Raw genomic sequence first — 23,160 nt, forward strand, 5'->3', positions numbered from 1 at the left:
TTTTCTTCCTTTTCCAATCCAGGGAATAGGAGGAACAGAAGGATCAGGGCAAGTGAATGGCTGGGTGGAGGAGGCGAGCACTTCTTGCCTATCTGTTGCCTGATGCAGCCCTCTCAGTCAACCTCATGGATGAACCGGCTCTGCCTGGCTGCTTGTCTAGTAGAAGTAAATCAGAATACAAATGTTCAAAATGCAGTACCATCCAATGAAAAAGGGACAACCCCATAGAATTCTCTTTTGCAGCTTGGCATCTTTTCATGGCCTCTGCAGACAACTGGAATCAAATGTTGCCTTGCCACGCAAGATCTACTATGTTGATAGTATCCAACTTACTTTTTCTTTTCTGGGTTCCTTTGGGGAGAAGGGCGGGATATAAATAAAGTTTATTATTATTATTTATTATTTCTTGCATGATGTATATGAATCCACTGAGTTTTCATAAACATGTTTCATTTTGTCTTACTCAGGCTGTGACTTTATCCATTGTCCGTCCTTCAACAAAGCTTTAAGAACTAATATTATTTAAAGTTAAAAAAAATGGGGGGGGGGGGGTTTGAAGACCCTAACTTTAGAAGCACAGTGTTGGAGCAGAAACTAGGAGAAAGTGTTTGATGTGGCCCACTATAGGGCATACCTGGGGGTGGAAAACCATGGGTCTGTGGTGCAAAGAGTTTGGAGTCTGTACAGACTCCAAGCGCATGCTTGATTATTGATTCATGAGGGGTTAACAATCTCTCATATTGAACTGCCCTGTTCTCAGTGAAGGTGTCTAAAGGCAACCCAAGTCTTTTGTCTCTTGCAAAGGCAGCTGGATGCTATCAAGTTGTCATTGGACTTTTTTTTACTGCTGGGGGACAGTGTGTGTGAAGCCCGCAAAGCAGGAGAAGAGCAAGCAACAAGCCAGCCCCTTCCCTGGGAACTCGTGTCATGATATTCAGCATATTCTTGAAAGATGTCAGTTTCAGATTGTAAGCATTTTCCTACACAAACCAAAGTGCACATCATTGTAAAATAGACGTCCCCACTTCCCCAAGCAGTGAGATGATTCAGGGGTGGTTCTGCAAGATTCCCTTTCCTTTGGAATGAGAGAGCCCTGGAGACTTATGAACGTCCGTATAATATTTGGTTTATTTGCAAAATTACAAGCAGAACATAAATGAGGACAAAAAGGTATGGGGCAGCAGATCAGCAATGCACAGCACTCTTAGAGGGAGACCCTGCACCCCTAAGGGTCTTCCAGCTTCTCCCTGTCTGCCTCTATATTTTCCCAAAGCTGCAAACTGTCCTCTCTCTCTCTCTCTCTCTCTCTCTCTCTCTCTCTCTCTCTCTCACACACACACACACACACACACACACACTGCTCCTTCCCCTAAATTAGGTTGTACGGCCACCTTCCATAAGCCCTGATGTGTGTCACATTCAAACACACTCAAATATTTCCAACTACCTCCCAAGCATTAGCTCCCACTAAGAGAATAACAATCAACCATTCTACTATTAATTTATAATCTCCCCAACAATCGTATGGTCTACCAGAAGACCTAATGCCATTTGCACATATATAGTCTGATCTGACACCAGTTTATTTGAAAGAAAGTCCCACTGAGCCATGCACACATAGGATCACAGCCCTAGACAACAACAGTACGTATGAAAAGTGATAGGTTAGCCTTATACATCCCAGCAGTTCGGCACCATTTCACCATCACTTGCAGTCTGGATGCATATAAAAATAATAGGTATTCATTTTACTACTCTCTATATTGGTATTTTTAATGCCTATTAAATAGGCACCTCTGAAGTGCTGTCAAAGAGGGGAAAATTTGACTTGTGTGATTATTAATTTGTTTCATGTTTGTTGTTTCTTGCATGATGATGGTTCTCTTAATGCCTCTTCTCATTTCTCTAGGTCTGGTCAAGCTGGGGGTACACTGCATCACAGGGCAGAAAGTTGCAATTAAGATTGTGAACCGGGAAAAGCTTTCTGAATCAGTACTGATGAAGGTGAGCATGTGTGTTTATTGGGGATGGGGGGGGGGGGAGAAGATAAAAGGTGCTGGGTAGGAATCTACAAAGAAAAAATGCCAGCCTTGCTTTCTACAGATCCTATCCCTGGATCCCACCTTCATTCTTATAGCAAGGTCAACCCAGGTTGCCTTGGGTAAACAGTTAACAGCCTTAGCGGAGATATCAGATTCATTCACGGTCTACATCTTTGCCGGACCGAATTTGCCTGCAGATACCTCATTGCAGTGAGATGAGAAGAGCAGCATTCACCAAACCCAGAAACTGGCAAACTTAAAAGCAGGAACAAAGAGACACAAAGTGAAGCTTTGGAAATCCTTGCAGCAGGACTGCACTTCCCATAGAAGAATGCGCAAAGAGTGGTTTCATTTACATCCCACTCCCCTCCAGCCAGCTCAGGATAGTGGAGAGACAGTAGGGAGATAGTGGAGAGCGGGGAGACGGTTCTCTGCATTTAATCATCACAACATCCCTGTTGTGTAGGTTAAGCTGAGAAAGCCCAAGGTCACCTAGCAAGCATCAGGCTGAGTCAGGATTTGAACACAGGATTCCCTCTCTTAGTCCAACATGCTAACTACTACACCGCACTGGTTCTCTTAAGTAAATGAACCCTCTGTTAAGTAAATGAACCCTCTGTTAATGGCAGTCCTGGGCTTTTTCCCATCTGGGGCCACCACTCTTGTTTGCTGCCTCCCCCATACCCTGACCCATAAGTAATTGCAGTGATGTCATCATATCACCTCAATTACTTCTGGAATCACACTGTGAGTTCTAACCTTTCCCAGCATGATTCTATGCCACTTGGGGTGCATCTTTTGTCTCCTTGGAGGAGGCTAATGACACAGCCCAGACCCCACAGTGGCATGGAATCATGTCTGGAGTGAACGCTACTCCAGGCACGATGCTGCTCCAGGCCTCATCTTTGGTCTCCTCCAAGGAGACGAAGATGCAGCCCAGAATTGTGCCCAGAGCAGCTACTAGTTGCAGCCGCTCTGGCCACGATTCCGCACCATTCTGCCCCCCCCGTGTCCTCCTTAAAGGTCTCTTGCTATCTTGTGTACTCCCTGGGGCATTTGGTGGGCCATACAGGAAGCCGGACTAGATGGGCCTATGGCTTGATCCAGTGGGGCTGTTCTTCTGTTCTTATGTTATAGTTCAGGGGTCTCCAAACCCCGGCCCGGGGGCCAGATGCAGCCCGCAGGAAGCCTCTTTCTGGCCTGCAGCCAACCTCTTGTCCCCTGAAAGCCTCTGGGCCACTCAACTGAACATGACCAGAACTGTGCTCTGATTGTGTCTGGAGGGTGTTCTGAGGGCCAGAGAGGTTGAATGAATGAGCCATTCATTCAGTTATTCACTCATCTAAGTTCCATCTCTAATTTATTTATTTAAATTTTATATTTAAATCTTTTTCCGGGCCCACGCCAAATACTTGATGTGGCCCTCTGGCCAAAAAGTTTGAAGACCCCTGTATAGTTGCAACTCCTAGCGCTCTGCCACTCTAGGCCACCTCTTTCCTCTCCTCCTATAAAGAAGAGGGGGCAGCATAGAGTGGCAGTACGCAACTCCTAGAGCGCTGCTGCTCTAGGCCGCTGGGAGAGGAATTGTGCTCAGAGTGGCTGCGAGTTGCGGTCACTTAGGCTGCGATTCAGCAACGTTTTGGGCCACCCAGCAGGGTCAGGCATGGGCAAACTCTCTTTGTTCCACTATCCTTCCAGGCTCACTGGATTATTTTGTCAAATGTCTTTAGATCCAACCACCAATGATCAAGTGCATGGTGTGCAATTGTGTGCTTTTTAAAAAGTTTCACGTTTTATTTATTTATTTATTTAATATGTTTTTGCCCTGTCTTTCTGCCACTACCATGGGCACCCAAGACAACTTACATAAAAACCATCAACATAAAAAACAGTGGAGCAATAAAACAGCACGCACACACACACACACACACACACACACACACACACACAAGCCAGAGGGGGCAGCACAAAAATCATTAAAAGCATCAGCAATAGATAAAAATGTAAAATATAGGATCATAAAAATGTCACAGCACAGAGAAATAAAAGAAAAATACAAGTGATAACAAAACAATAAAACACAGTCATCAACACTGGTAATAAAAGCAGACACAGAACATTAACAAATAAGAAAAACACACTACAATACAAAAATCCCTATCAGAAACCATGAACCACAACTACAGAAACACCAATCTAAATAAAAAAATGCTTTTTAGCCCCTGCCAGAATGCTTTAATAATGGCCAAATCAGGGCCATGGGGTGGGGTTAAGGAGCCTTTAACCCTTGCTCTTCTGCTGGGTTCCTGAATTGTCCCTCTTCTTGCTTGGAGCATAGAATATAGGAAATGGCAGGTTCATGATTGCATCCACTCCCATCAACACATTAGGTCTTGGCTTAAGCCTGACAGCTTCAGAAACAATTCATGCTTTACTTTAGCATGTAGTCTGAGCCAAAATCATCCCACCTACATCAGTGTACCAGACCTTGAACTTGTTTTGTGTGGTAGCCAGCCTTGGCAGCAGCATGTAGGGGGAACCCAGACAGTGCGTCAGAGTAGGGCATGTTGAAGCATTAAAACTGCACCTGGCAAGAAAGAGGAAGGAGGAAGGGCTGCTACGGCTGCTGATTCCCCCCCCCTTTACCCAGCAAGCTACGGAGACCCTTATTGAATGATGGGGAAGCTGCAGACCCATGAATGTTAGTGGTGGCTCATGTTAGCAGAGCAATGGAAAAGACAAACTCAGTCACAGCGGAGCTGAGTTTCACAATATAAATAGTGCAAAACAACAGTAGGAGAAGCAACTGCTCAGGGCTGCTTAGGCAGGGAGACATAAAAGAACGGGACAGGAAAGTAAACTAATGAGAAGTCTAATCAAAGTTGGGGAGAGCAGCCCACACGCCTTTAAATGAGGAACTAAATAGGTAACAGCTGCCCCAACTGGTGTGGATTAGCACATGCCCACATCCTCTCAGTGGCGTAACTTGCGAGAAGTGGCTGGTGTGGCCCCACCCACGGTGCTCCAGGGTGTATGTGTGCTGCGCTCGTCCGCTGAGTGCTCGTCCACTCACTTGCCCCTAGAACCATTCCAGAATTCAGGGTGTGTGTGTGTGTGTGTGTGTGTGTGTGTGACACGCAGGTGTGGGGGTGATGCAATGATGTGGGGGTGACATCAGAGCGTCATCACATCACCCCTTGCTGGGCATCGGGATCTATTGTATAGATCCCACCCCTTGCTGGGATCTATTGTATAGATCTGGCTCACATGCTGTCACTCTTCCAACAGCACAGAGGAAAATTGGCCTCCATCTGCTGCTCAGAAACTGGACAGGAGGTGGAGGGGAGAAGACCTTTGTGCTGCCTTTGTCCCAGGTGGCATTGGGGGCTTGGCCCTCAGCCATTACCCAACCTGACTGACCTCACCTGACCCCTGTGAGGGCTGCTGTTATCACATGGTGTGAAGCAGCTCACGATGCAGTTGGAGCATTCTCCCCTCCTCCCTATCTATGCCAGTGCAAATGTTTTTGTTTTTTTCAGAAGTTGAGATGATGTAGAGAAGAAGAAAGCCTTAGTCATGTGATACAGCCACTCTACAGGCCAGGTGATAATATATGCCACATGGGACAATTTGGGCAGATTCCCAATGGCAGCCATAACCTCTACACTGGCCCTTTGCCAGACCAAAGGGAACTCAAAGCTTTGACCTGAACGGCGATCATGAACAGTGATGAGGATGCTTCTCTGAATAGAATATGTTGGCATCCTTCAGTCTCGGAAGACTATGGTATTGCGCTCTGAATAGTGGTTCTGGAACAGAGTACTCTCTCCAGTGCGCGAAGCCTGGGTAAAGTAGATATGGAGGATAGACTGTTACCCATGCAGCAAATCCCCCCTCTCCACGTCGCTGAAATGGTCCAACGGAAAGGCAGAAGCCAATATGGTTGGTTCCAACGGCGTCGCAGGATTTGCCAGAACGTGACTGTGTTCAGCCATGAACTGCCTCAGGGACTCTGGCTCCGAATTTTGCCTCGAGGTTGACTCCTGAAGCCTTTTCCATAACTGGATGTAGCCATAAGGCAGTGGAGGTTTGGGATCAGAGTTTTCCTTCTCTCAGATAAGAACATAAGAACAGCCCCACTGGATCAGGCCATAGGCCCATCTAGTCCAGCTTCCTGTATCTCACAGCGGCCCACCAAATGCCCCAGGGAGCACACCAGATAACAAGAGACCTCATCCTGGTGCCCTCCCCTACATCTGGCATTCTGACTTAACCCATTCCTAAAATCAGGAGGTTGCGCATACACATCATGGCATGAGCTGCCTTCCCAGGCTGACGAGCCCCATATACCCGGTGGCTGAATAGAATACCCCCACTATTTAAACTAGGTGCTCAGTAAGACTGGAACTTAATGTCTGGTGTCAGGCAGAGGATGCCAAGTCCATGCCTGCCTCTCTGATGTACAAAGCTTTGCATCTGAGGGGCTTTGCATGTTGGTGGTGGTAAATGTGAGACTGGGAATCCTGTGCTTGTTGCCGTCAGGCAGTCCGGCTTACAGGAACCTGACTGACAGCCTAGAGGAAGACAGGCTAGGAACAGGCTGTAGGCAGGTTGGCTGAAAGCCAAAAATCTGGAGGCACAGATGGGGGATCAGGTAGCTTCCCCCGGCAACATGTTGCCTGGACTGAAGAAAATCAGCAGGTCTTTGAGGTTTTTCTTAATTCCTTAATAGCATCTGCTCTGCACTCTGGCATCTCCTGACTTTTTCTAGGTCTGGAGGATCTGTGAGCTGCCATGTCAGCCCCCTGGTTGGAATGCCTGTAATTCTGCTCTCTGACTGGCAGCATAGGGAGGAAACATCTAATTCACAGGTCTCAGGGTTTGAGCCTATGGTGCCTGAACGATAACTATGGTGATGATGACGATTTCATTTATATACTGCTTTCCATCAAAAATTCACCCAGCTGTTTGCATGGCAAATACATGAGAAGGGGGTTTTCTGTCTCGGAGGGCTCACAATCCGAAAAAGAAAGGTACAAAAGCAAGGCCAGCAAACACTCACTGAAAAAGATGCTATGCTGGGATGAAAAGGGACAGTTGCTCTCCCTCTGCAAAATTGAATAGAGCCACCACTCAAAAGCTGCCTTGTAGCCAGTTTGTGGCTAGTGCAGTAAATTTTCACTTCTTCTTTATCACACCCCACACAACACCAAACAAGCTTGTCTCTCTTCACCCGTCCCCGTCCATTTATCATTTATTGTATTTCACTTTATTTATACACTATCAAATCAGAGACCTATCGCAGGCAAGCTACACTTCATACAAATGCAGTTCATAAAATGCAAATCACCACCCCCAGAAACCCAAGGGCAAGGAGTCCTACATTTCTAGATATCGGGATTTAGCAGCCCCGGGTAAAAAAATTCTTCCTTATCCCTGTACAAAAATTCACACTTTCTTTCCTTTTTCTAGGTGGAGCGTGAAATCGCCATTCTGAAACTGATCGAACATCCCCACGTGCTCAAACTCCACGATGTCTATGAGAACAAAAAATATTTGTAAGTATTTACTTACAGAAGCCCTCCCAGCTTCCACCACCTCCTTACACACACACACAGGCGCGCGTGCGCGCGAATGCGAGGAATGCTTTTTTCCTTTGGTGTGTCTTCTGAGCAAAGTCCAGTATAGAGTTCCTTCTCAGACTCATTGAACTGTAGCCATGGGAGAGAAGACCCTGAGAACACTTAGCTTTCATGACACACACACACCCCCTCACAATATACCTATGTACTGTAGGTAGGCATGTTGGTTCTTTAGAAAAAAGAACCTCTGTTGCTTTGAAGCATTTTTTCTCCTAGCCTGGCCCTGACAGCAGGTGGAGAAAACTGCTTAAAGCAGCAGAGTATGGTGGGTTTCACTCCTTATCCCCATGAGCAGTGCTGCCCTTCCATGAGGCTGACTGAGACAGCGGCCTCAGGCAGCAGGTTGGTAGGGGGTGCCCTACCTTTGCTCACCCACTTGACTTCTCCTGCTCCCTGGATTGGTAAAGGGAAGATAGGGAATGAGTAGAAGTGTGGAGGGCAGGAAAGTGGTAGTTGGAGAACCTCCACTGTCCTCTCCTCTGCAGTTCTGGGCTGTCTCTTCTAGTGCAGGGAGTGGGAGGAGCAAAGGCTGACACATCACCAGAAAAGGGTGGCAGCATTTGGCATGAAGCCTCAGGCATTGGGAGATATTCAGCTGGCCTGGTCTTTTTGGCGTTAAATATCAACCTACCCCACTTTTTGGGTGAGTGGGGCGAGCGCGTATTTTGCAAACAAGCCGTTGTCCCTCGTGTGTCATTTGGCCCCTAGAAGCAATTAACAGTGTTAAATACGGATAGCCCTAATGAGTCTGTGCTCTGGTTGTTCTGCAACAAAATTCCCCACCCCATTCAGGCTCCTCTACCACAAACGTTCTGGCTGTCAGCCTGCTCCTAGGTTCCTGGGGGTGCCAGCCAGGCCTTCTGGAGGAAGGGCAGGAAACCAATGTGATAAATAAGAGCAAGGATGGCGGTGGCAATGGAGGCAGTCCTCATCACAATTCTGCTTTGAGTTAGGCTCTCTCTTTCTTTCCCTGCGCTAGTTCCAAAGAAACACCAGCCTTCTCTCCTCAGATCCAGCCACCCCTTTTCTTTTCCATGCAAAGATTGGGCAAGCCGACTTTGTGTTGTCATTTTCTAAGCTGGCCTTTAGCACTCTCTTGAAAGGTGGGAAAAATTAGCAGCTGAAGCTCTTCTTTCGGGGAGATAAAGTGATGGGGGAAAGCTTCATTTCTGCCTGTCAATCTGCTATTCAAGGCTGATGGGGCCAGAGCAGTCAAAGAAAAAGGGATGCTAACCCCATCTGCTTCTGGTTGCTGAAATTCCTGGCACAGAGCGGTGGTTTCCTAGGTAGGAGATATGCGTGTTTCTGTGTGTGTGAGCATTGCCAGAGCGGCGGGTTCTCTGCGTACATGTGTGTGTCTGTGTGTGTGCAGGAGGGTTGTCCAGAATACCAGGCAGTGCCAGACAACTGGCAGTCCCCACACATAAGCTCTCTTTGTCATCCTTCTCCGCTGACACAGTGGGGAGGAGGTGTGGGGGAGGGACAAAGCGGTTGGAGGAAGAGGCTGCCCAGAGGAAATATTGTGAATTAAAGGATTTTTTTTTTTTTTTAAAACTAGATACGAAGTCTCTCCTATTGGATTAGACTCTGCGTTTTAGGGAGGACCAACAATATGCAAACTTCTGAGGAGGACAAAGTTGCTCTCTTAAAAATTCACCTCAGAGTAATTCACCTCAGAGTTAAACAGTAAAACTCAGAGCAGTCTGAAAACCAGGAACATGAGGTGGACTGAGGTGGCCAAGGAATGATGCCGGTAAACCCACCTGCTGCAAAACAATGGCGGGGCGTGGGAGACATCAGGTACCATTAAGGGCCACAGAGTGAGAGGCAGACAGAGCTGACCTAGAGGTCACCACCCTCTGGGAAGGTCTCCTGTGCGTCATTGAAACCAGTGAGAGATGCACTTTTGCACAGCTTCTGTTTGCCTCAAGGGTAACTTGCAAAGGGAAGCTGCCAGGTGAGGTGAACCCATTTCAAACAGTGGAAACTGGAAGGGGGCTACCATTTTGTGGTTTCCACTTCAGGCACCCTAGTCTTGGTTGGTCTGGATTTGCTTTATTGTAACAATATTGTTGTTGTTGTTAGTTGATGTCACTGAGGGAGCAATCCAGAGGAGGAGATGGGCCGACGCAAGGGACTTGCACTGACCCAGGAGTGTTGCAAAAGTGCCATAAAGCATGTTCGCCCCTCCTTTAGACCAGGTTGAGCCAGTGCATGGATGTGTTCTGGCTCCCATGGGCCATATCCATCCCCAAACCCAGTAAGTTTGCTCCAGCCTAGGGAGGCTGGTGCTGGAGTTTGGACAGGGTGGCGGGAGGACAAAACAGGGACATTTTGGGGGTGGGGGGAGAGAAGGCTGGTGGGCAGACTTAGCCGGAGAAGAGGGTGGGATTGGCCTCAGCAACTTAGGCTGGATCCTAACCCCTGTCCCTGACCCAGTCCGCCTTACATGGGCTGCTTAGATTTGCATTAGTGATTTCACTGGCACAGATCTGAGAGGCTCCATAAGAGTGACTGGGATGTGACATGGGGTAAGGGGATGTAAGTGTCTAGTAAGTGTCCTTAGGGCTGCTGTCTTAGCTTTTGACTGCAATCCTATGTACTCTAACTTGGAAGTAAGTTCCACTGAATATGATGGGACTTACTTCTGAGCAAACCTGCTTAGGACACTGCTGTTACAAACATGACATGAACAGTGCTTGAATTGTGTGGGGCGGGGAGTTAGAAGGACTCTTTATCTTTTGAGATGACCTCCTTAGCTGCTGGGGGTAACTTGGGCTATAGTGGTTCACATTTGACTAAAATTTTGAGGATTCTGCTTTGGGGAGTTCATTAAGGGTTCCCCAACCTTTTCTTCCACAGTGCGAGCCCTGGACCTGAGGAGTTAAGGGGCACTTCAGACACGATAAGTTTCCCATATGGAAAACAGTTGTCATATGTAAAATGGCTTGCAATACCATATGCAAATTGTCAGGGGGGATGGTTACACACGTATTAATTTGGCGGTATGTTAACATAGCGTATAGCTACTGGGAAGCTGCAGCCAACTGTACTTCTCTCCAACATAAATGCACCCACTTGAATAGTCAGGTGCCTTGCATGTGACAATCCACCTGAGGTTTGTACAGTTTTTGTTTCAGGCAGTGGCATAGCTAGAGGGGGGCAAAGCACTAAGTTTTGCAGGCGTCTGAACATGCCATGCAAGTGGCCTCTCCCCTTTGGAGCCATTCTGGGCAGTATGCCTCTGTTTTGCTCCCACTGCCTAGAATGGCTTCAAAGGGGAGGGGAAGGGGCTGCTTGCACAGCACATTCAGGTGCCTGCAAAACTTAGTGCTTTGCACCCCCTCTAGCTACGCCACTGGTTACAGGGAAGTGGTTTCCGTTTTGTCTGGTTTTGTCATATTCGAAACAACACCTTGTCTTCTCTCAACATGTTTTGTGTTCTTGAGAGACTACAGCTGGTGTCTATGCAATGCTTGGATCATATAACATTTGGTGATTCAACCGTGGCTTGTCCAAAAGCAGCTTAAAAATATGTGGAATGTGAATCCTTGCTGTCTCTACTACCAAATGTTTAGCTCTCTTTTTGGCTTACCTGGCAATGATTGTCCTGGTTAGCATGACTTGAGAGGGAGGTGGCCTTAACAATTCTTCTAGGGTGGCTTGAACAATTCTCATGACTTCTTCCCACCTTCTTGGTCCTGCTACGTCTGGGCTCCTCTTGTTTTAGATATCTTGTCCTGGAACACGTCTCGGGAGGAGAACTCTTTGACTACCTGGTGAAGAAGGGACGCCTCACGCCCAAGGAAGCGAGGAAATTCTTTCGGCAAATTGTCTCAGCTTTGGATTTCTGCCACAGCTATTCTATATGGTGAGTTCCTCCCCCTTGTCACCCTTCCATCCTTACGGCGCAAGCCTATGTATGTCTACTCAAAAGTCAGCCCCACTGAGAATAATGGGGCTTAATCCCAGGGACGTTTGTATAGAATTGCAACCTTAGTCTTGGCCCTGTGTGTCCTCAGTACTACTAAGGCCAAACTACGAAACAAAAGAAACATTTTTCTGACCTTATGACTAGAGCTTTATAAGTTTGTTTTCCTTTAAAAATCAACTGCAGGAAGGGGGAAGTAATCTGGATTGGGGTTGTGCCATGGCAGAAGGGGGATTTAATTTAACCCTTTTGCCCATGCATTAATTCTGATTTGAATCATTCTCCCTCCCTTCAAAGTGGTTATTTTCCCCATTAAACAACTTTCCCCTGTGTAAGCTTTCTCTAATATGACAAATAGCTTGGCCAAGGCAAGGAAGAGATTCAAACTGGGAAACTGAATTGGGGAAAAAGGATTAAATCCCCTTCCCCCACATGCCGCAACCCTGATCTGAATTCCCCCTTTCTCCACAGCTTTTTGGAGGGGAAACAGAAGGGTTCTTCTGTTCCACTCACAGAAGTACACGCAATGTGTTTTTTGGACCTGAAATGCCATCTCCTTGTTCCAAAGCAAGTCTCCCCATTGGGTAGTCAACAGAGCAGAAAAGTGCAACTCCTGTGCCTTTAAAAGCAACTTGATTCTCAGAAATCAGCAGGTGAAACGTTTTATGATATGGATAAGTCTTCTCATCTGGTAGTGTTTGCAGATCAAGTTGCTATTAAAACACAGGTGCTGTGGCTGGCAGATAAGTTGGCAACTCTGCTTGCAACATTCATTGTTTTGCTGCCAGCCACAGGCCAAAATACTGCAACCAGGAACTCCTGTTCCAGGTTCCCACAATGGTCAATGGCCCTGTGTGCATTCTAGGTCAATTTGCTGACATCAACAGGCTAAGGCAAAGAGGCAAAGAAGGAAGGCCCACAGCCAGGGAGACAGACCAGGGACGCACTACACTTGCTCCCAGTGCGGAAGGGATTGACACTCCCGAATCAGCCTTTTCAGCCACACTAGACGCGTGCCAGAACCACCATCCAGAGCGCGATACCATAGTCTTTCGAGACTGAAGGTTGCCAACAGTTCAATGACACATATTTTATTGGTTTCTAAAGCTTTTAGCTCTCACTGTTTTACAAATGTTTCCCTTTTCACTGTTCCCTTCAGTCATCTCTTTTCTTTGAAAATTGTTTAAAAATCCAAGCCATGACAGTTGAATATGTTAATCCAGAAGTTAAGACACAAGGTATTTCACAGTCCACAGCAGATCACTTACCAGTTTATGGAAGAGTTATCACCCAGTGAAAGAAATCATAGTGCATTAATCAAATTCATTTTAGTCAATTAATAAGTAAGTCATGCCTATTTAATTGCCTACTTAATTTTCCATAAATGTGTGTATTTAAAAAAAAAGTCATGGTAAAGGAAAAGAAGTTCTTTCCTTGTTTCTAGATGATGGGTGCAAGTCTCAGCAGGAATCCTCTTAGAAGAAGCATTCCCTATCTTCTCTCACACTGGAGGGAATGCGTCTCGTAAGATGGTGCTGTCCACTGCAATTTTTGTATATTTAAAATAATTAAACATTTTAAAAAAGAATCTTCCAGATTGTTCAGCAAACTTTTCTCATTGATCAAAACCAATTATTCAGTTATCATGGCCTTAGTTTACAGGCTCGTGACAGGTTGACGTGAGCCCCTAACCTCTTGGGCACTAAATTCATTAAAAAGAGCGCTGCTGGATCAATCAAAGTCTATGGGCCCAATCCTATCTAATTTTCCAGTGAGGGTGCAGTTGTGCCAGTGGGGTATGGGCTGCGTACTGTGGTGGAGGGGACAAGGGGCAGTTACTGGGACCTTTTTAGGATATGTGTTCCCTTACCATGGGGCTGCATTGTGGCTACACTGGAGCTGGGAATTTGGATAGGATTGGGCCCTATGTTGTCCAGCATCCTTCTTCCCCCAGAGGCTGACTAGTGCCTCTGGGATACCCCCAAACAGTGCATGAAGCCAAGAACTCTCCTCCAGTTGCTTCTCTTCAACTTGTGTTCTCCTTAGTCCTAGGACAAATATTCATGTAAAGATTGAACAGTACCAAAGTTCTGTTTCGGTCAGGATTCATTTAAGTTCTGTACATGGTGACCCAAAATGACCTAAAACAGTCAGCAAGTAGCTGAAACACGAGGTAGCTGAAACACCCTGGCATTCCTTGTGTGTGTAGGATGTTTTCTCCTGGAATAACAAATTCTGATCCCAGAGTGTCTAACCCAATTTCTGTTACCAAAGTAGACCGTTTTTATTCTTTCAAAACGAAAGCTTGAGTACTTCAGACTTTCGTGAATGTCTTTGCCACTGCTACAGAAATCAGATTTGGGTTATGTGAGTGGTACTGTCATTTAAAAATTCTGTACAACAGAAATGATCAAGAGATGAGGTCAACAAGTCCATTCCGATTTCATTTCCATTCCTGGGATAAATACAGATACTCCAGCTGGCTACAGTGGGTCCAAGGTTAAAATTGTGAGGGTGTAATGTGTGATTCTCCCAGTGACCAGTTCATGTTTTGTTTGAATCTGCCCAGTCACCGGGACTTGAAACCAGAGAATTTATTGCTGGATGAGAAGAACAACATTCGGATTGCAGATTTCGGCATGGCCTCCCTGCAGGTCGGAGATAGCCTGCTGGAAACAAGTTGTGGGTGAGCTGATCTCTGAGGAAGACCTGATGGGAGGGCTTGTGGAGAACACCAGAAAAAGGGATGAATCAGAGATGTTGATCTTTATATGGGCCCATTCACACTGCTGCAGAGTTTGCAGTAGAGAATACCATAAAATGTGAAGTGGGGAGAGGATGAATGTCTGGAAATCCACAGAGGGCGTGCAAAGTCCATGTTCACCAGTGCCCGTGCATCAGAAACAAAGCCCTCTAAAATGTGAATTGCCTCCTACCTCCTTAGTGGAGAGGCAGATTTATGGTGAATTTAACAAGTTCTAGACACCGAGCACCGGAAAGTTCCACCCAACAAAACTGCTGTAGCAGTGTGGCAGGGGGTGGGGGGAGCTCATAGGAGGAGAATATCCAAAGGCTGTTGAAGTTGGTGTATTTTTTGAAGTTTACCTTATGCAGTTCAAGCTTGGTGCTCCCCAGCTGCCTTTTACTGAATCAGTCATTGGTCCAGCTAGTGCCAGGGTCTACCACATTTCCTGGCAGGAATTTGCCAGTTAAGCTTCTTAGCCTTACCTGAAGATGCCAGGGACTGGGCATCTTTTACTTGCAAAGCTCTACCACTGAATCTGGCTCCTACTTTGATTCCTTAGGGCCAAACTACACGTGACCTTCAAAGCACTTTTAGTCCCAGCAGGTGCAATTTTTTGTTTTAGTGAACAGCAGTAGAATCAAGGCTTCCCAAAACCAAGACCATACTGAGGAGGAGGGGCTTCAACTCCAGCCCTGTCATGGTTACAGTCTACAGCTGGCCTGATCCAACTGCTTGGCAAAAACGCCAAAAATGACTAGCAAAAATGGGAAACCTTTTTTGGGAATCAGTAACTGGGTTGTGCCCCCTTATGGACTGGGACCATGGCATGGTGGGGTATGATTACATTCTCCTGCCCAATGTAGCCTCAGTTTCCTTCTCAGTCCTTCTGTTGTTTAATGATATTGGTTTATTTGCTAACCCTTAGATGGGTTTTTAATGCAGGCAGCTATTGGCCTTTTGAATCTGTAATCAGGACTGTATTCTAATTTTGTATCCTTAGTTTTGTATGTTAATGTTTGTAACTTGCCTTGAACTTAACTGGACGGAAATGGGGAAGAAGGTGTTTGGTGGTGGGGGGGGTGGAATAAAAATCTTTAAAATAAATAGATGACACTCAAAGCCCCCTCCCCCAGAATAACTATGAAATATGGGTGCAGGCTGAAGAGATTCTGCCACCTTTTCTGAAGGTGTCCCATGCAGTCTGCCTGCTGGATAGATGCCCGCCTTGTCCAGTGGCATGGCTTGCCAGGCCATATGAAATGACAAAATACCTTGCGGTCAAGGATTAATAGGGGATTCTTCCCCATGACCCATACAAGGTTGGGGAGGGGATTATCCGATAGGCTCCATGTTTATGCTTGTTGTGCCCCATGGCCCCGTGGATCAGCTTTCTCCTGCGTTTCACTCTTCCTCTGTCTCTCTGTCTTTCTTTCTCTTTTCTGCCCCCAATGCTGGGCTGCAGTTCTCCTCACTATGCATGTCCTGAGGTGATCAAGGTAAGGATTCAGGCCTAGTGCCCGCTCCTCAACACTGCTGGTATTTACTGATATTCTTTTCCCTCCCCTGTCAGCCATGGAGCGAACCCACAGGCTCATCAAACCGAATCCCAAATTTTGGCGGGGTGACTTTTTCAATATTGTATTGAATGAGACAGGTGTGAGGCAGGAAGGGGACAAATAATGGATCCAAAAAGAAAAAGGAAAAGCAGGGCTATAATGGCTAGTTGATTAGTTAGTTAGATTGATCAGTTAAAAAAACATTCTGATTAACTGCAAAAGCGCCCTTGAGTAACATGACAACAGATTTCTAAAAATTATTTTAATACAAATACTTATCACAGCTGCAGATAAGTGGCATCTTTAGAAGAGTCATTCTCTCCTGTGTAAAAGCATAGAGGAGATACCTCTCCTAAGATAACATTTGATGCTACACAGGTATGCATCACTTGAAAAAAAAAAAACACAAAGAAAATATGCTTTTTTCCCTTCAAAACAATTGATTTTTCTCATATGCAAGTTCACATAAATTTAACTGCTTAATGAATTGATTGACTGACTAAAATTCATATACTGAGGGCGCAATCCTAACCAACTTTCCAGCACTGACATAGCTGTGCCAAAGTGGTGTGCACTGCATCCTGCAGTGGGGAGGCAGTTATGGAGGCCTCCTCAAGGTAAGGGCCTGTTTGTTACCTTACCTTGGGGCTGCATTGCGCCAAGGTCAGTGCTGGAAAGTTGGTTAGGATTGCGCCCTTAATCAACTAAACTTTCTCTGTTTGAGTGGGTGCTGTAGTTCCGTATTGGTTTGAGTTGGGAAGGATGTGGTTGTATTGAGGGATAGATAGCTGTTTGCTTTTCACCCCTTGAAAAAGAATCAGGCCCTGCAGAACATGGGGGCCTAAACTTTTAGTGCCTACCTGAAATCTGGAGAGAAAAGTTTCAGCTTCTTTAAGAATGATCCTCAGTCCAGACTTACAAGGTTTGAATGGGAACCTGTTTCTAATGCTTCCTGTCCCATCCTATCCCCCCACCCCCCGGAAATGTCAGACACCTTCCTGGTAGCCATAAACTAGAGGCAAATGCCTAAACCAAGGGAGAACAGAATGGAAAGGGATGAGAGAAGACATGGCTCCCATTCTGTAGAGATATGCTCCCTTCTGGCTGCCTTTAACACTTGGCCAAGCCTGCCACCCCAACTTTAATTTTTCATCATTCTCTGCAATCCCCCTCTCTACCCCCAGCCATGCAATGTTCCGATCTGCCAAATGTCTCTGCTTTTTGCTTATTAGGGGGAGAAATATGATGGACGTCGTGCTGATATGTGGAGTTGTGGAGTCATCCTCTTTGCCCTGCTGGTGGTAAGGTCCCTTCCCCATTACTGCTAGGTGCTCTATGACAAACACCTCCCACACACACCATTGCATGCCTCTGGCAGAGAGGATTTAGTTTACTGTTAGGCACTCTGCAGTTCCCCAATCAGCTATTTCCATGGGACAGAACTCCTGAGGCAGAAAATTCTGCTGTCAAAAATTAAAAAGTTTAAAACAGTAATAAAGCATTAAAAACAATTTGAACAATAAAAACAAGACAAACCCAATGGATCACATAAAACAGTTAAAAATTACATTTAATTGAAATGCCAGTCCATCACATCAGCTATCAAATGCCCTGGTCCCGAGCCATAAAGGGCTTTGAAAGTCAAAACTAGCATCTTGAATTGTGCCCGGAAAGGAACGTGCAGCCAGTGTTGCTGCTAAAGTGGTGGCCCGACTAACTCAGACTGACCAGTGCCTGCAACCACATGGGCAGCTGCATTCTGCACTAATTGCAGTTTCAGGATAGTCTTCAAAGGCAGCCCTACATGGAATTTGTTGCAGTAATCCATTCTAGACATCACTAGAGATGAAGACTAAAGAGTTCTGCCAAAGACTTAACAGAAAAAGTGCCCGTAGGGAAGGACACACTGGACAATGTAGTACTATATTAAGCGCTACGTAGAATCAACATTTTAATTCCATTTCCAGCCAATTTTTAAAAAGCAGTGCTGAAAGGCTCTAGTGTAGAAGCAGTTTGGGGCCCAAATTTGATGTGAGGGGGGCAGTTTCATGAAGTCTTAACATAGAACTGCTCCCGTCTTATAGAAACAGAGTGTTGGGACTGAGATTTCTTTTAATGGCAAAGTGGGTGCATGGGTGAGGAATGAGGAACACTACCCACAGTTCAGCTTTTCTCTACCATTGAGCTCACTTCTGCTGTCCATGATTGACTCAGTAGAAGAGCAGGAGAAGAGCTATGGGGATTGGGGAAGTGATGGTACAGGGAAGCCTCAATACCCTTCACTTTCCATCCCCCTCTCGTGCGCAACATTTAAATGCAAAGTTTCAACACATGACATTTCAGATTTAGATGTTGCAGATTTATTGAAATTACACAAATGTTTCTGTTCACTCTGGTCTCCTGCCCTTTGCCCTGCAGGGAGCGCTACCCTTTGATGACGACAACCTACGGCAGCTGTTGGAAAAGGTGAAACGCGGGATCTTCCACATGCCCCATTTCATCCCGCCTGACTGCCAGAACCTCCTGCGGGGCATGATTGAGGTGGAGCCTGAGAAGCGTCTCAGTGTGAGTCGTCTTGTCATTGCCGGCCCTGTAAGAAGTGAGGCGGGTTTGAGGGGCTGGAGCTTTCAGCTAATCCAGCCCTCTGTGGCGATACAGGAAGATCCTTAGCCTTGTTCTCCCAGAGATGGCAAACCAGGGTGTGTGGCTGGGAGCCCACAGGGGAATGCTCCTCCTTACTCAAAATAAATAAATCTCTCAGCCAGAAGGCTAAAGCTAGAACCTTTCTCCCAACGTGCAAGTTTTCTATGTGCAGAAGCATTCAGTTGTGCTGAGCTCCCATCTGCTGCTTAAAATGTTACAGGCTTGACATACTGGTTTACCATTTCAGTGAGATCTCTCGGCCCCGGGCTACAAACTACTTTGCTGTGAGGCTGCTTTGAGGAGGAGGTGTGAGGGAGTGGGCAGATTGAATCAAAGTGCCCAGCTTCCCATCCACCATCCACCTGTGTTTTTGTTGAACCTCGACTATTCAATTCAGGCTTCGCACAGGTTTTGGTAGCAATAACAGGTTTAAAAAACAGGAGTTTATTCAGCTTGCTGGTGGGGCTCCTAATGAAGGTCTGCAGCAGGCTTTCTTCTGATCCTGCACATGCCTGATCTCGGAAGCTAAGCAGGGTCAGGCTTGGTTAGTACTTGGATGGGAGACCGCTTGGGAATACCGGGTGCTGTAGGCTTATACCATAGTCTTTCGAGACTGAAGGTTGCCAACCAGGTGAAGGGGGAACCTGAGGCTAAGCTGTAGTTAATGTCAGTGCAGAGTTAAATCACGGATGAAATCCACCACTCACCCCACAACTGCATTTCCACCTAGACAGATTCCCTGCTTCGGAAGTCTGTTCAAAGCAGCTGTAGCAGGGTGAGCAAACTACTGGCAGTAAGAGCCTTCAGCAATTGGTAATTCTCTGTGTGTCAGGAGATGAAGGTCCCGAGTAATGGATCTTGGAGTGAAAATAGGCAGGTTGCAAGTATGTAAGAGTGTCTCTTTTGTGAATTGTGGTCAAGTGTTGGAGGGAACAGCCTGAGCCTCTCCCTTTCACCACTGCTTAAGTCCTGTTAGCACAGCTGCTTCTTCCTCCAGTATCTGTCCTTCACATCCTTGAGGTCGAGGAGGGCAATGGCTGACCATTACTGTGAAGTGGAAAGAATGAGATTTGTCTCAGATTGACCTCGTCACCGAAGCCTCTGCTGAAATGATCAATATAAGAAGGGTCTTGCTGGATCAGAGCAACCATCCATTTAGTCCAGCATCCTGTTCCCAATAGTTACAGCCAGACCCCATAAAGTGGACCTGAGGACTACCTACGTCCTCCCTTGCTGCATTCAGTGGCATCCTGCCTTTGAGAGTTCCAGTTAGTTGCCTCTGTAATAATAACAAGAATCATAACATTTTTATTCCACACGAACTCTAAAGAGCTGAAGGCAGCACCTCTCCTTTGTATTCTCACAGCAACTCTATGAGATAGACACGGCTGAGAAAGAAAGTGGCTGGCCCAGGAACACCCAGTGAGCTTCATGGCCAAGAGCAGGGGTGCTCACACTTTTTTGGCTCGAGAGCTACTTTGAAACCCAGCAAGGCCCAGAGATCTACCAGGGGGGAAGGAAGCGTCTGACAGACGCCCCCTTTAATGTATGGAGCCCCTGCTGGAGTCTAGTCAGTTTCGTCAGTTTTGTTGCTGCATGCCTGAAGAGCAGCTAAAGTGTCAGTTTCAGTGTCAGCTAAATATGTCAGAAACTGACATATTAACAGTTTGGAGAGACAGGGCTCCGCGATCTACTCATTTTGCCTCGCAATCTACCGGTAGATCGCGATCCACCTATTGAGCACCCCTGGCCAGGAGGGACGTGAACCTGGGTTTCTTTGATCTTGGTCTACCACTCTTACCACTACACCAGTGTCATTCAACCTTTTTCGTGCATCAGACCCAATATATAAATAAAGTATGAAGCTAGGGACCTATGATTGATCCTGCCCCCCCTCCCAGTACCCAATCTGCCTGCCACTCACTCCCGCCCTGTGCATAATGTCTGCTGCATGAGGCAGGGCCACCTTTGTAAGGCCAGGCCCTGCCTCCACCATGCACAATCACCAACGAGATTGCATGAAAAGTCTCACGAGATGGGCAGGCAAAGGCCTCTCTCTTCCACCGCTTCATAATCTTGGTGAAGCCATGGAAACTGCCCGTTTTTGTTCCCGTAAGTGGCCTCATCCCTAACCCGCAGGTTGAGGAACTCTGCACTACACCACATCAGCTCTCTGCTATATGGTTGTTGTAGGGGATTAAAGAGAAAAGAAAGCTAATGCTGTTGTTCTTTCTCCCCTTCTCCATGTGTTGGCTGTAGCTGGAACAGATTCAGAAACACCCGTGGTTCTTGTGAGTATTACCAGCCTGTCCCATTTTATTCCTGACTCATTTATCTTCCCACTTCATGACTTGACCAGGCTCCCAATATTGTCTGCCATCATCCAGGGTGGACGTGGGGGGAGTGGGAAGGAACTGAAAGCAGGAGAAGTGTGAAATGCAAACATTCGAGGGTCACCGCATAGCAGTGTGAGCCTTCACTAAGATACCTCTCTGGTTTCTAAGCTTCCAGCTCAAAGACATCTCAGTTTGGCACTCGAGTGAAAAGCTTTAAATCTGTCATTTAATCAGTCATTTCTATCCCACCTTTCCACCCAAAAAGTCTTACAGCAAAACAATTAACAATTCAAAACCAGTCCAACCACAATTTTTGAAATTATATATTATTAGTCAACATGGGTGTTTTATAAAAAATGGACTGGTGGGATAGAAATATTTATAGCAAAGACATAATAAACAATTTTAAAATGAAAACAAGCAGACGGGCTATAGAATCAGCAGTAACCAAAAGTAGTAGCCCAGGTTGTCAGAGGGTCATAAGAACAGTGACGGCCAGGGACGATGACAGCATTCCTCCTGGAAATTCTCCTGCAAAGGCCCTGCTGAAGTGCCAGATCCATTTTAGTAGGGCTCCAGCAGGAGATGTTCCTAGTGGTTCCTAACAAAGTCCCAGGTAAACAAACTTGTGGGATTTCCCCAGGATGGCTCATGTTTCCATAAAAAGCCATACTCCACACTTCATGTTGCAATTGTGGCGATATTGATTTGCGGTGCCCTTAGCTATGATGACTTACTACTAAGACTGGCCCAAGACTTCCTGGCGCCTGAGGTGGTGTGCCAAATGCTACCCACTCTTACCTTGTTATATGCTAAACTCTGCTCCTTCTACTCTCTGGTTTGGAAACAGAAATCTCCAGTACCCTAGTCCAGTGGTTCCCAAACTGCACTGCGGTGTCTGAGGGTGCTGCGGCAAAATCACGGGGGTGCTATGGGATATCCCCGGCACCTCTTCTTCCCAGCTCTCCTGGGCACTGCCATCTTGGATCGTGCTAAATTCAAGATGGTGGCACCTGGGAGAGCCAGAAAGAAGAGGCACCATAAAGAAGGGTGCTGTGACCTTGGTAAGTTTGGGAACCGCTGCCCTAGCCTACTCTCCTCCACACTTTTTTCCCCTGTCCTTCCTTTTCCAATCCAGGGAGTGGGAGAAGGAGCAGAAGGAGTAGAGACAAGCAGCTAGACAGAGGTGGGCACCACTTGCCAACCTACTGCTTGAAGTGATTGCTTCATTCAGCCTCATGGATAGGCTAGCCCTCCTTACTTCCCCAACGGTTTGCCATAATAGACTGATTACTTTTTACCTTGTTTATGCTCTTTCTTTCCCAGGGGAGGTAAGAATGAACCCGAGCCGGAGCAGCCAATTCCTCGGAAGGTAGCGATCCGGCGGATCCAGTCAGTCAGTGAGCTGGATCCTGATGTACTGGAGAGCATGCACTCACTGGGCTGTTTCCGGGACAAGAACAAACTGAAGCAAGAGCTGCAGAATGAGGGGTGAGAGACTGAGGCACATGACTGGTCGTGGGAATGAGAGCTTTCCTTATGTTCTGCATATTGTATTGCGGGAATGCTGTATGCTGGCGCTCTCGTTCTGTTCAGGAGTTTTAAAAATAGAACATATAAAACTGTAACAGACAGTATAGCTTTTCAAGTTCTGTGAAGATAATAAGGTAGCTGTAATACAGAAGCCTCAGCACTGCTTCAAAACAAAACTACAGTTCCTGCAGTCACAACAATTGCACCAGGGTTGTGTTAGTTTTTCAGCTTTCAGCACAAGTATTAGATAGCTGTTTTTTAATCTCCTTCCAGCACGCTGGGTCGCATTCGTTTTTCAGATTCTAGCATGCTCGCCATGCTAGCAATCTTTCCTTTGAGCGCAAAACTAGAAAACATGGCTGCCTCATTGTAATGATTCTGTATGGGCGACAGGATGGCAGTGATCTAGCCATATAATTTCCCCATATAATTTCAAATTTGACACCATTTTCTGTTTCGTTTGTCATTTGTTTTTGAACTGAGCTAGAAGCATGCTAGAGCCATGCAAGTGAAGTCACTTCCTGCTGTTTTCTTAGTTTAAAATGTTTTCTTAGTTTAAAAGGGCAGGAGGTCTGGTCTAGAGGGTAGAGCCTCCGTCTGCCTGAAGATAACATCCACAAGGTCGCCAGTTCGAGGCCACCGGCACCGTGCGACCTTGGAGCAGCTGACAAGCTGAAGCCGAGCAATTCCATCTGCTCTGAGCGTGGGAGGATGGAGGCCAGAATGTGAAG

The 23,160-nt window shown here is 46.5% G+C and overlaps 1 protein-coding gene across 2 annotated transcripts in view; it reads left to right on the forward strand.

Moving 5' to 3' along the window:
- BRSK1 (BR serine/threonine kinase 1) overlaps positions 1 to 23,160 on the forward strand; it is a 47,973-nt gene that overhangs the window by 14,081 nt on the left and 10,732 nt on the right. For both annotated transcript variants that reach the window (XM_066627428.1, XM_066627429.1), the window contains exons 2-10: positions 1,910 to 2,004; positions 7,515 to 7,600; positions 11,415 to 11,555; positions 14,185 to 14,301; positions 15,824 to 15,857; positions 17,150 to 17,218; positions 18,336 to 18,482; positions 20,820 to 20,851; positions 22,223 to 22,387. In XM_066627428.1, coding sequence (XP_066483525.1) covers positions 1,910 to 2,004; positions 7,515 to 7,600; positions 11,415 to 11,555; positions 14,185 to 14,301; positions 15,824 to 15,857; positions 17,150 to 17,218; positions 18,336 to 18,482; positions 20,820 to 20,851; positions 22,223 to 22,387 — 886 coding nt within the window. The remainder of the gene's footprint in view (positions 1 to 1,909; positions 2,005 to 7,514; positions 7,601 to 11,414; positions 11,556 to 14,184; positions 14,302 to 15,823; positions 15,858 to 17,149; positions 17,219 to 18,335; positions 18,483 to 20,819; positions 20,852 to 22,222; positions 22,388 to 23,160) is intronic.

This window comes from Tiliqua scincoides, chromosome 5 (assembly GCF_035046505.1).
Source record: "Tiliqua scincoides isolate rTilSci1 chromosome 5, rTilSci1.hap2, whole genome shotgun sequence".
Taxonomy (NCBI): domain Eukaryota; kingdom Metazoa; phylum Chordata; class Lepidosauria; order Squamata; family Scincidae; genus Tiliqua; species Tiliqua scincoides.